This window comes from Lepidochelys kempii, chromosome 9, assembly GCF_965140285.1.
Source record: "Lepidochelys kempii isolate rLepKem1 chromosome 9, rLepKem1.hap1, whole genome shotgun sequence".
NCBI lineage: Eukaryota > Metazoa > Chordata > Testudines > Cheloniidae > Lepidochelys > Lepidochelys kempii.
Genome location: NC_136388.1, coordinates 79553180 through 79567200, shown reverse-complemented (window position 1 = coordinate 79567200; position 14021 = coordinate 79553180). Strand labels below are relative to the sequence as shown.

The following is a 14021-nucleotide window of genomic DNA, read 5'->3' as shown; positions in this document are numbered from 1 at the left end:
TATATAGCTCTGTATTCTGGCCCTTTGTAGAATCACTGTCTGGCAAATAAGAATCAGGATCTTTTTTAGTTGGTCCACTCCTCTTCTCCACATAACAGGTCCCAGTTGACACAGAGAAACTTTCCCGTCAAGGGATCAAAACTGAAGAGCTTCTCTGATAGCAAGGTAGGGGGCTGTGCAATTCAGAACTTTGTACAGATAAAGTTCTACCTTGCCCTCCCCTCCCCTTCCTGAACCTGCTTTCTCCCTCCTTCTTGCTGAATTCCCCATGTTACACCACCTCTTCTCCTTCACCACCAATGAAAACCTCTTCCTGAAATACGGTCCTCTTGGTGTTTGTAACTCTGTCTTTCCAGATTCTCCTCCTGCCTCTCTAATTGCTCTTTTGGTGTTTCATTTGATGGGTCCTCCTCATCCCCTCTCCAGCCTTCCTAAGGGGGCCCACAAGCATTCATCCGTGGCCTGGCTCATTCTCCCCTTTACAGTCTATCATTGGGGAGTTTATTCAAAAACACCCCTTTGACTATCATCTTTATGCTCCCAGATCTGCCTCTCTCCTCCAGACCTCTTTCCGTCTGTCCAAACTAAAATCTTGGCCTGCCTTTTGAACATCTCCTCATGAATGTCCTGCTGTCACCTGAAGGTTTTCATGGCCAACAGTGAACTCTTAATCTTTCCTCTCAGATCAATCCCACCTTGCTCAGTCTTTGCGGCCAACATCACCATTTTCCTGGTTATTCTGTCCATAATCTAAGTGTTATCTTTGAGCTGGCACTCTCTCTAGACCTAAACATCCAGACCATGTCTTAATCTTGCCACTTCTTCCTACACAACCTCTCTAATATTCTGTCTTGGCTCTCAGTCCACACAGCTAAAACTAAAACCACCTTGTGTTTCAATAACTGCCATCTCTTCTGGCCGTAACAAATACAAGCTTGTCCACCTCCAGTCCATTTAAAATGTTGCTGTTAAGGTCATCTTTGTTCATCACTCTGACTACAGCACTCACCACACCTTTGCATGCCTCACCTTGGATCCCTTTCTCCACCACATTAGAAACAAGCTACTTTAATAATCTTCACACTTCAGTTTCATCTTACTTATAAACTCTAATATGTGTCATCTTCCTCCTCTGCTCTGCCAACTATGCCAGCCAGCCTTCATCACCTATTAGTCCTTTTTTCTCACAAACACTTTCATGCTGCTCTTAACGCTTCGCAGGAGCATCTCATGAAATCTGTCCCTGACCCTCCTTCAGATCCCTTCTAAAAACTCCGCTTTGCTGGGATGTCCACAAAGCACTCCAGGACAGCTAGCAGTGGGCATGCTGTGACTACTGCCTGTTTTACTCAACATGGCAGATTTACTGCTACCTTGTCCTTTCCCCTGCTTGTTTGCTGAGTCTCTCATCATAGGCCTGGACTGTAAACTCTTTGGGGGTGATGGCTTTTTTCCTTAATTACTGTGTGCAGGGTCTCTAGCACAGAGGGGCTTGACCCTTGGCCGGGGCTCTACCATATCAACGATAATATAATAACAACTACAACTATAACCCCCCTTGCCATTTGGGGCAGGGGGCTTTTGAGAAGCAGCATCCACAGACAGACAGCAGCACAGAGTTAATCCCTGGGAAAGTGAAACTGCACCTGCCTGCCTAACCTGTGTGCTTGGGGCGGGGGAAGCAGGGGAAAAGAAGAGGAGGAATTAGAAGGTTACAAACCTGAACTGGCACGTCTACATGACCGACTCCATAGCCAGAATAGTCTCTCTGGCTAGGGTCGTCTTGACATGTGCACTTCCCCCAAGCATTGGGCCGGTTTGGGCTAAGGGCACCCTCTGCCCAGGATCGGGATGGGGCGGGGGTGTGTGTGTGTGAGTCGGTTTTGCTTCTTTCCCGGGAGAGAATAAAAACAAATCAGTTTTCCGCACTGAGCCCTGTCTTCGGTTGGCCCCGTTCAGGTTCTTACTCCGTGCTCGGCAGCCACCGGGGGAGCCCCGAGAGGCAGAGCGCTTTGGGTCCGCGAAAGGACGGGGCTTGGCGGTGCGTAGCGCGGGGCGGTGGGAGAGAGGGAGGCAGGGCATTGCAAACACCCGCTCCAGCCAGTCTGCAACTCTGCAGTTGTCGCGTTCCCCCCACCCCGGCCGTCTGTGGGGCTGTAAAATCCACCTCAGTGGCAAGTCGCCAGGGAGAGGGCGACCCCCATTGGCTATCGCACGTGCAGCGAGTCATCCAGCCTGCTGCATATAACCGGGAAAGCGGGGACCACTCAGCCCCAGTCAATGCCCGCCGCTTCCAGTGCGGAGCGGAGGGATGCTTGCAAGGACTGATAGAAGCGGGAAGGGCTGCACTGGCCCCTGGGATCGGGGGGCTTCTCCAGGGCAGACATTGCATCCAAGAAGCAGTGTGGGAGACTGAAATGTGACCGACTAATGGAGTATGTGAAAAAGCAAGGGAGCAAATTGCGGGGGCAGTTTGTGTGAAAGAAGCAGAAAAGCCCCCAAAGGAGCGAAGCAGCCCAGCTGGAGGTAGAAACCCGGAGCTCCTAAGCCCGGAGACGAAGTGACCGAGACTTGGCCTTGCTTGCCGCGGTTAAACAAGCCCCGGGGTTCTCGCCCCGGCTCCCATCTCCGGGCTGCCCTGCCTAGCAGAGGAGGGGGCCGGAGGGGAATCGCTCCGCTCCACGGGAACTTCGCCGCTGCTTCGAAGCCATGAGCAGCCACGTGTGGTTCCCCTTGCAGTACATCTCCAAACCCTACCGCCGGGCACAGGACCGCAATGGCTCCGACTTCTTCTCCGCCCTCTACGGCTTCCCCAACCGATCCTCCTTCTTCCACGGCGACTTGGACCTGGACGACATGGGGGACTTCGACAGGGGCACCCGGTACGAAGGGGAGTCCCAGAGCCGGACGGTCAAGGCGCTGCTCATCGCGGCCTATTCGGTGATCATCGGCATCTCGCTCTTCGGCAATATCCTGGTCTGCCACGTGGTGATCAAGAACAGGAGGATGCATTCGGCCACTAGCCTCTTCATTGTCAACCTGGCCATCGCGGACATCATGATCACTCTCCTGAACACGCCGTTCACGCTGGTAAGCAGCGCGGCACCCGCCCCAGCTCCCCGGGGCTCACTGCCTGGGGGAGCAACTCTGCCTTGGCCGCTGCCCCCTGCCGCCCCGCCGGCCCCTTCCCCCTCTCGCGGTGGGAACACGCTGCCCGCTCCAGCGCTGCCACGGGAGAGAGCCACAGAGAGGTTTATAGCGAGGTGGTCGGAAGGTAACTTCGGAGACTTAACGTGGAAAGCGAGTCCTAGTCCTGCCCCATATCCGTTACTGTTAGGTTTGCAAAATGCCCGTGTGTGTGTGTGTGTGTGTGTGTGAGAGAGAGAGAGATTGTGTGTCAGGGCTCTGGGAGGGGTGTGTGAATTGTGTTTGTGATGGGGGGGGGGCAGGAGCGGGTATGCAATCAGTGCCTGAACAGAGCGTGCTTCTTTTTCTTTCGGCTCTCCCTCCCCTTCTGTATTGTAAAGGACATAAAACAAGTATCCCTGCTTTGCCTGCTCAAGTAGGGACCAGGCTTAGCTCCTCCACCTCGTCCCTCTCCCTGTGCCTCACAGGAATCTGTCCACCTCGTCCTGCCTCACAGTCTCCCCCCTCTCTCTCCTGCTGGAGCGAGCCGGGCTTGGCAGTCGCTGCATCCCAAGAGGAGTGCATAAGGCTGTGGAGCGTGAGCCCGACTTTCTTGCAGGATTCAGGGGGAGACAGAGGTGTCTTACTCCTATTATTCATCTAGGGATGAAGAAGAGGGGAAGGCTTTGCACGGGGAAGTACACTCAGTTTCCTGTGTAAACTGAATAAGCAGCGTCTGTCCTTGTTAAGGTCCCTAAGAAACAGGTTAATTTCAGAGGGAACGGGTGGGTTTGTGCTGAATCAGGGCCACTTCACACAGACTGTATAGGCTTCCCATGCTGTGGGGAATATGACCCCTGAACTCCTGGGTTTGGTGTGGTTACATTTATTAGTTCTGGGATTAGATTAGATTTGTTTTCATAATGAGATGTGGAAAGAAAAGAATAGAAGGAGAGGGAAGGGTTAAATTCCCACCTAGTCCACTGCATGCTAATGCATAATTTTCCCTTCTATATATTCTGGAAGGCTTTGTCTAGGCTTCTTTAAATATCCCACATAATAAAAGGTTTCAGAGTAGCAGCGGTGCTAGTCTGTGTATTCGCAAAAAGAAATGGAGTACTAGTGGCACCTTAGAGACTAACCAATTTATTTGAGCATGAGCTTTCGTGAGCTACAGCTCAATGCATGAAGTGAGCTGTAGCTCATGAAAGCTTATGCTCAAATAAATTGGTTAGTCTCTAAGGTGCCACTAGTACTCCATTTCTTTCCACATAATAAAGCTTCCCCCATTTCCCCTGAGAGACTTTCACAGTCTAGTAATCTCACTATCAAAAAAACTTCCCCAATGTTCAGTCTGAATTTACCTTTTCTTACTTTCATCCTAGTTGTCCTACGTTTTTTTAAAGTGTAAACTCTGTAGGGGAACAATGGTGCCTTTTTCATGTTTGTACAGCACCTAGCACATTTGGGACATTGCTGGAAACAAGTAATAATTATAATTACCCTCCCCCACAAAAAAAATCCTTACATTGACTTTGCACCCGGCTTGAAGCAGCATAGGATTGTTATAGTGTGACTGGCACAAGTTGTTGCTCAAACACCAAGGCCTGGTCTACACTGGGGGGGAGGGGGCGGAATCGATCTAAATTACGCAACTTCAGCTACGTGAATAACGTAGCTGAAGTCAACGTACTTAGACCTACTCACCGCAGTGTCTTCACTACGGTGAGTCAACTGCTGCCGCTGCACTGTCGACTCTGCCTGCGCCTCTCACGGTGGTGGAGAACAGGAGTCGACAGGAGAGCTTTCGGGGGTCGATTTATCACATCTAGACTAGACGTGATAAATCAACCCCCGCTGAATCGATCACTGCCCGCTGATCCGGTGGATAGTATAGACATACCCCGACAAACAAAACCTCATTGGGAATAATGGGAGGCTTCATGCACTACTTTCCATGACAGTTTATGACGCCATGAGACCATTTTCAAAATATCTACATTCCACTGATGTCAATGTGATTAGCCATAGCATCCACATGCTCCATAAAATAATCCACAATAAGAAATGCAATGTTAAAATCAGTGAGGAAAGTAATTAGTGTTATAGTGTTATCTGCTTTCTCAGCTGAGAGGGCCCAGTTCTCCTCTTGATTACAATAGTATAACTCCGGTGACTTCACACATGTATCAACAGCATGGCTCCCGCTCACGCAGGGCTGTGACAGATTTGTTTGTTTGCTATTGCTACACGCTCCTTCTGATCCCCTTGTGGCCTCAGTTTACCCTTCTGCAAAAATGGGAATGGTATATTAACAAAAACTTTATAAATATATTAACTATTTAATTCTCACAATAACCCTGGAAGGCAAGTTTTATTATCCTCATTTTGCATTCACCATCTGATTTTACTGATGATACCTATTGTTTTAATCTACATTTGACATGGCCTGTGTGTTCAAATATTGTTTGTTCTTCAGGTGCGATTTGTAAGCAGTACCTGGGTCTTCGGAAAGCTGATGTGTCACATAAGCCGGTTTGTCCAGTACTGTTCTGTCCATGTTTCTGCCCTTACCCTGGCAGCCATTGCACTGGATCGACACCAGGTATGCATCACATAACCTAAATTTAAACTCTAGCAAATGTAAGGATACCTTAACAGGTTAAATACTGGTTGTTTTCTCTAAAGCCCAGCACCTGGCACCCTGTGATTTCATGAACATCTTTTATTTAAAAAAAAAAAAAAAGTTTAGGCATTAAGGTTGTGGAGAAAGGCTTGAAAACATGACCCAAGGGTGACCTGAAGGATCAAAACCCAGAAAGCAAATAAAAATATAAAAATAATTAAAAAAATAATTTAAAAAAAATTTGCATGCTCTTTAAGCCACTCATGACATTTTGTTGCCCAACTAATGATTTTTGGGTGCGTGGAGTTGGCAACATGCAGAACTGTACCATTTTCCTGTACATTCAGCAGAAGTTGGACCCATTTTTTCCCTTACAAAGTTGTTCCCTGCAAATACTGAAAGGAAAAAAGACCTCTACAGTTTTGTTGCATCAGACATCATCAGTTCAAACCTACTCCTTTCCATGGATGATAATATAATTTAGCATTTGACTGAATCCAGACTATTGTTTCTGACCCTAAATATTGTGCATTAGGACATTAAATTGCACAAGAGTGCACTCGGGTGTGGGTTGCCATTGTTTCTAGAACAGTTGGAATTAATATTAACAGCTATAACTGAAAAAGGAAATTCACTTGACAAATGTTACAGTTAGACGAAGTTCCAAAAGAATGACGGACCCCGCTAAGTGCTCAGATTGTCAGTCGTGTATGCCAGCTGCTGTGAGAAAATGAAAAGCAATTTCTGGAAAATTGTTTTGTTTTTTTTAAACTGCTAATTTTTAATAAATTTCCCCCTTAGGTCACCAGAAGTTCCAGCACTATAACACTTAAGAGCAAAGATTTGCATTTCACAAGAAAAAGGTTTTGAAATCCCATATTTTACATATTGCATGATCAAAGATTGCAAATGGTTGGGGAAATAAGAACCAGAGCCTTAGTCTGACTGCCGAGCTTTGCTAGCAATTCATACATATTAGTTTAACTAAGGGAGAACATGATAACTTCCTCTAATATTGGCAGGATTTAAGTAGCTCAGGAGTGAAACTGTTTAACAATAGTCCAGTAGGATATATCTAGGAGTAAGGATGCAACTGAGCAAGGAAAAGTTATTTACTGAAATGAGTTTATTTTCTAATCCTGGGATGTATCAGAGTGTGGAGCAGATGCTCAAAAGAAGCGATAGGAGCTCTATTATCACTTGAGACTTTGATAATTGAAAAAGCACTCAAGAAAATAGTGGAGGGAAGAAACCTTCATTAGCAAAGAGATGGTTGGGATGATTTAAATAGGCGTTTTTCATTGTCGGTGGTCAACATAATAATCTATGAATTGTGTTGATCAAAGGTCATCACTGCTGGTCTCTGAAGCTGTGTTTGTGGGTAGCACAGAGTGTGTGTTTCTCGGCGTTGCAAGCTATTGTTCTAGTAACTTGTATTTATATAGAACTTTATATTTCCAGGCACTGTACACCCTAAATATCTTTCTCCAAAGCCCTGTGAAGCAGGTATCATCATCCCTGCTTCACAGATGGCGAAAAATGAGGCCCAGAGAAGTGAAGTGACTTGCTCTAGAGCCCAGATGGAATCAATGTCAGAGCTGGGATTATTTACAACCCTGCGCTCAGTCCACAAGATCAGGCCTCCTCAGCTGTGGAAGGCTTGCATCAGTTTTGCTTTCCAGGTCTTTACACAATGCAAAGCTATAATAGCATTTGAAAGAATAGCAGTCAGGGTGACATTTAGACCATGATTCTTGTGAGCTTCCTTCAGCAGCAAAAGCAATGAGCAGGAGGGTGGAAAATAAAGCAGCTGTTCCCCCACCCCCTCTCTCTCACACACACACACACACACATCACTAATTTGTGCCACACCATCGCCAACACAGTCTGGGGCTAAACACAGCTCTGATGTAAATGAAGTAGGCTTCAATGGGCCAGACACTAAAATTGGTCCCCACAGTCATCAAATCAGCAAAAATCTTTTTCACATCAACTGAATGCCAATGTGGGCATCATTATTACATGACCAAGTTACATTACCATCACTTACAACTAAAGCCTGATCTGTTCCCATAGTAATTGGTGCTGACTTGGTGCTGTTGTCTTGGTGAACATGTTTGCTAGCTGCTTCTAAATTCAGCAACAGAGGTGTGAGGGAAGTGTCCAGTTGCTGATGCGGTACATTGGTTTTCAGAAATAATCTATGTTTTTGAACAGCTAGTCCTGTTATCAGTTCAGAAGGGTTCAAATGGAGTCTTTTTAAAGCCTGCTATGAGAAGATTTAACATGCTCTGAACTATTTGTCCTCCTTAGGTTATAATGCACCCTTTGAAACCCCGGATGTCAATTGCTAAAGGAGGAATTTGCATCATTATAATCTGGGTTATGGCCAGCTGCTTTTCCCTTCCCCATGCCATCTACCAGAATCTAGCAAGATTTTATATTGGGTAAGATGTATAAACAGGGTGTTTTTTTAAGGAACTCCCTCAATTTAACAGACATAAATTATAAACATACACATTTATTTTCTTCTGTTAGTAAAAACTAGCTGAAAATTGACAACGGGAAAACTTTTAGTTCAAGCAGCATACCTCTACTTTGAGTTTCTCTCCAAAGTTCAATGAAAATCAAAGGAGTCACTTTTATCTTTATTTTCTCAAGTTGCAGTGGGGGAGATTTAGGTTGGATATTAGGAAAAACTTTTTCACTAGGAGGGTGGTGAAACACTGGAATGCGTTACCTAGGGAGGTGGTGGAATCTCCTTCCTTAGAAGTGTTTAAGGTCAGGCTTGACAAAGCCCTGGCTGGGATGATTGAATTGGGGATCGGTCCTGCTTTGAGCAGGGGGTTGGACTAGATGACCTCCTGAGGTCCCTTCCAACCCTGATATTCTATGATTCTATTAGTCAGGTTCCACCTTTATTTTCTCAGTGCAGCAGACACTGCAGAGGGAGGATCATTTTAACTATTTCCATTAGAATTGACAGATGTAAATTGGAATAGGGTTTTTGTTTATTTCTGTGAAGCTTTAATAAAAGTTTGGGGTTTTTCTTTTTTTTAAAAAAAAAAGTAAATAAAATCTACATTTTGGGCCAAATTTGAGTTGAAGTTATTCACTTAAAGAGGCACTAATCCACATAACTGAATGAATTCCTCTATCTATCACAGTGGTTCTCAAACTTTTGTACTGGTGTCCCCTTTCACATAGCAAGCCTCTGAGTGCAACTCCCGTCTATAAATTAAAAGCACTTATTAATATATTTAACACCATTATAAATGCTGGAGGCAAAGCGGGGTTTGGGGTGGAGGCTGACAGCTTGCGACCCCCCATGTAATAACCTCGTGACCCCTGAGGGGTCCCGACCCCCAGTTTGAGAACCCCATATCTATCATATGTGCCCAGCTATCCTCTAGGTATTTTATAAGGGGCCTATCTCCTTTGTACTACATGCTTATGATTGTGGAAATGATGGGTTTTCTCCTTTTGTGCTCCAGGAACCGAACTATACGAATGGTCTGTCTCCCCAGCTTCCCTCCTCCTGCTGATCTCTTCTGGAAGTACCTGGACTTGACTACTTTTGTACTCTTGTATGTCCTGCCCTTGCTTGTGATCTCCATCACATATACAATGGTAGCCAAGAAGCTCTGGCTAAGGAATGCCATTGGAGACGTCACCATGGAGCAATACTTTGCCCATCAGCGGAAGAAGAAGATGACACTGAAGATGTTGATGGTGGTGGTGGTGGTTTTTGCTGTCTGCTGGTTCCCACTGAACTGCTACTTGCTGCTTATCTCCAGCAAGGCCATCCACAGCAACAATGCTCTGTACTTTGCTTTCCACTGGTTCGCCATGAGCAGCACCTGCTACAACCCCTTCATTTACTGCTGGCTCAATGAGAGCTTCCGCTCTGAGCTCAAGTCCCTGTTGTGTGTGTGCCGGAGAAAGAATGCAGCCCAGAGCCACGCACTGCAGTCCATCTCTCCTCCTTTCAGGCACGCCTGGGCTGAGAATTGTCATTATAAAAGGGGCAGCTGCTCTCAGAAAGCAAGAACATCTTCCCAAAGAAACTCTGCAAAGACAGACATATCCAGTGTCCAGCCAATTGTGACAGGGAGCTAAGCCACTGAACTGATAGTCAATGGAGCTCCCTGCGTCCTGAATCTAGAAAATTCTAGATATTAATTTATTTGTATTAAATTACAATCACAATCAGGAGCAACTCCACAGACTGGGTAATGGGATATAGAGGCTTTAAACTTAGGAGAAAGATCACCTAATTACTACTATATATACTTTGGGGTGACAGTTTATTTTATGGAGAAAATGAACAAACTAAATTGATTTAATACTTTTGATTTATTAATAATTTATTCAAGACTGATTTGTAACTTTTACAACCACTTTTGGATTTGTGACCCAGGGACTTTGCCTGTAGGCACATCCAGTATATTATGTTTGTCACTCAAAAAGTAATCTTAAATCAAGACAATCGATTATTCTGAACTGCTTTGTGCAGTGTTTATTCCTTCACCACAGACAATAGTGCTTCTCAATATCATTTAAGATGATCTTAAAAATCAAATGAGAACACAAGCTAGGTGTATACAAAATACACCGAGAATAAAACAAATACAGTTCCTTTGGTCATAAAGATTATTAGTAGCTGCAACAAAATACAAATGAAAATTTATCTTGCAATCTCTGATCAAGCAAAATTGTCTCTGGTGAGGTAATTTACAAGAATTAAGGAACTGATGAAACTGACTCCTATCTATAGTCGCACACAGTTTAATATGTGCTCTCAAGATTAAACACATGCAAATAAGACTTCTGAGTCTCAGTCGAGTACAGGACTTATATCAACACGTAAAAGGAAATTGTTTGAGGATTTCTCAGTTTTTCTACTATGCCAGGTTTTTCTATTCTCCACACATACAAATATAATTTTTTGTTCAAAAGTTCATAGCATATTTCATTCCATGAGGCCTTTCATACCTACAACCACTAAGTCGCCTATTTGACTCTAATACAGGTTAGTAGTGAGGCAAAGTCATTGCCTTTCAACAGCTCTTCACTGGCCTATGTGAAATGAGCTGGTGATCTCAGTAAAATTCCCAGTGGACAGGTGTCCACAACACAGAGTTTACCACCGCAATTGGCAATCTTGTCAGTCAACGGAGAGCCCAGGGACTGAAAGGGCTATGGAGTCTAAACTCTCTCTCTCTCTCTCACCCTTCTAGATTATGGTTGAAGTGCTTTTACCAAGGTGTCTGTGAAGAATATGGAGGAATTTACATTTCTGTTATCCAATTTGTACCTGCTCTTTGGACAAATATCAGACTTTACAGACTCCAGGACTATATCAATTTAGCACTTCTCACCTCTATCAATTTGCTAAGGAAACCAATATTGTGGTTTATTATTGTCACTAATTGGGGTTTTTCCTAAATCAGATTAAAATTATTTACAGGTATAGATTTAGTATTTTGATTTTTATAAAGGCACTTCAAAGGTGTATCTGAACTATTCATAGCTTGGCTAGTAAACTTCAGAGCTATGGTGGGCCTTTGACTGTCTGTCATCCAAATGTCAATTTCCACAATTATCAGAGGGGTAGCCGTGGTAGTCTGGATCTGTGAAAGTGGCAAAGAGTCCTGTGGCACCTTATAGACAAACAGACATATTGGAGCATAAGCTTTCGTGGGTGAATACCCACTTCTTCAGATGCATGTAGTGGAAATTTCCAGAGGCAGGTATAAATATGCAAGCAAGAATCAGGCTAGAGATAACAAGGTTAGTTCAATCAGGGAGGATGAGGCCCCTTCTAGCAGTTGAGGTGTGAACATCAAGGGAGGAGAAACTGCTTTTGTAGTTGGCTAGCCCTTCACAGTCTTTGTTTAATCCTGAGCTGATGGTGTCAAATTTGGAAATGAACTGAACCTCTTTGAAGTCTGGTCCTGAAGTTATTTGCTGCAGGATGGCTACCTTTAAATCTGAGAAAACTACAATGCATTGGTGATCTTCCAGAAAACACCATCCTAGCCACCATGGATGTAGAAGCTCTCTACACAAACATCCCATACACAGATGGAATACAAGCTGTCAGGAACAGTATCCCTGATGATGCCACAGCACAACTGGTTGCTGAGCTCTGTGACTTTATCCTCACACAGAATTATTTCAAATTTGGTGACAATATATACCTCCAGACCAGTGGCACCGCTATGGGCACCCACAGGGGCCCACAATATGCCAACATTTTTATGGCCTACCTGGACAACAGTTCCTCAGCTCTTGTCCACTCTCGTCCCTTCTCTACCTACGCTACATGGATGACATCATCATCTGGACCCATGGGAAGGAAACCCTGAAAGAATTCCACCACGATTTCAACAGCTTCCACCCCACCATCAACCTCAGCCTGGACCAATCTACACAGGAGGTCCACTTCCTAGACACCATGGTACAGATAAGTGATGGTCACGTTAACACCACCCAATACCAAAAACCCACCGACCACTATGCATAACTTCATGCCTTCAGCTTCTATCCCGGACACACCACACGATCCATTGTCTACAGCCAAGCGCTGAGGTAACCGCATTTGCTCCAACCCCTCAGACAGAGACTAACACCTACAAGATCTTCAACAAGCATTCTCAAAACTACGATACCCACATGAGGAAATAAGGAAACAGATCCACAGAGCCAGACCTGTACCCAGAAGCCTTCTGCTGTGAGACAAGCCCAAGAGAGAAACCAACACAACTCCACTGGCCATCACATACAGTCCTTGGCGAAAACCTCTCCAACGCATCATCAGTGATCTACAACCCATCCTGGACAACGATCCCTCACTTTCACAGGCCTTGGGAGGCAGGCCAGTCCTCGCCCACAGACAACCCACCAACCTGAAGCATATTCTCACCAGCAATGACACATCACACCATAGTAACGCTATCTTAGGAACCAATCCATGCAACAAACCTCGATGCCAACTCTGCCCACATATCTACACCAGCGACACCATCACAGGACCTAACCAGATCAGCCACACTATCACCTTTTCATTCACCTTCACGTCCACCAATGTAATATACGTCATCATGTGCCAGCAACGCCCCTCTGCTATGTACATTGGCCAAACTGGACAGAACCTACATAAAAGGATAAATGGACACAAATCAGATATTAAGAATGGCAATATACAAAAACCTGTAGGAGAACACACAATAGCAGATTTAAAGGTAGCCATCCTGCAGCAAAAAGACTTCAGGACCAGACTTCAAAGAGAAACTGCTGAGCTTCAGTTCATTTGCAAATTTGACACCATCAGCTCAGGATTCTACAAAGACTGTGAATGGCTAGCCAACTACAAAAGCAGTTTCTCCTCCCTCGGTGTTCACACCTCAACTGCTAGAAGAGGGCCTCATCCTCCCTGATTGAGCAAACCTCGTTATCCCTAGCCTGATTCTTGCTTGCATATTTACACCTGCCTCTGGAAATTTCCACTGCATGCATCTGAAGAAGTGGGTATTCACCCACGAAAGCTTATGCTCCAATAAGTCTGTTCATCTATAAGATGCCACAGGACTCTTTGCCATTTCCACAATTCATGACTCTTCCAGCATAGGAAACATAACAACTGCTAGCACTTTGACAGTTGCTGAACAAAGCATGATGCTTTGCAAGAAGCCAAGTGGTAACCACATTTAAAAATAAATCAATCATTTTTTGTATTAAGAGATAAATGTGCAGGTTTTTCATACATGTTGACAAACAGAAATGGTGGAATTAAATGGTGTTGAATTCATTCATAAACTCAAATATGAACGCACACTTATATAAAAAACCCCACTCACTTATGCTACAGCAATGGCCCCAACCCCTGCAGCTTACACTAGTGATACTACTGTGCTTGTGACTTATTATTTTTTTCATTTAGGGGAGTGTCTGAAAATATAATCAATAGATATGGTGTTTCAGAACACTCAGGAGAGCATCTTCAAAGAGGGGTACAGAGATCTAGACCAGTGGTTCTCAAACTAAGGCCGCCGCTTGTGCAGGGAAAGCCCCTGGCGGGCCAGGCCAGTTTGTTTATCTGCTGCATCTGCAGGTTCGGCCGATCGCGGCTCCCACTGGCTGCGGTTCACCGCTCCAGGCCAATGGGGGCTACAGGAAGGGCAGCCAGCACATCCCTTGGTCCACGCTGCTTCCTGCAGCCCCCATTGGCCTGGAGCGGCGAACCACGGCCAGTGGGAGCCGCGAT

General features: G+C 45.1%; 1 protein-coding gene across 1 annotated transcript; it reads left to right on the top strand.

Moving 5' to 3' along the window:
• Positions 1-2665: 2665 nt before the first annotated feature.
• LOC140916949 (G-protein coupled receptor 83) lies at positions 2666-10151 on the top strand. Its single transcript, XM_073358844.1, has 4 exons — positions 2666-3090; positions 5606-5731; positions 8066-8199; positions 9247-10151. Exons 1-4 carry the CDS (start codon positions 2710-2712, stop codon positions 9869-9871), a joined length of 1266 nt encoding a protein of 421 aa, XP_073214945.1. The 5' UTR covers positions 2666-2709; the 3' UTR covers positions 9872-10151.
• Positions 10152-14021: the final 3870 nt, after the last annotated feature.

Coding starts and splice junctions, on each gene's coding strand:
- LOC140916949 (XM_073358844.1), top strand. CDS start 2,710: ATGAGCAGCCACGTGTGGTTCCCCTTGCAGTACATCTCCAAACCCTAC. Junction 5,732..8,065: donor TTGCACTGGATCGACACCAG/GTATGCATCACA, acceptor TGTCCTCCTTAG/GTTATAATGCACCCTTTGAA. Junction 8,200..9,246: donor CTAGCAAGATTTTATATTGG/GTAAGATGTATA, acceptor TTTGTGCTCCAG/GAACCGAACTATACGAATGG.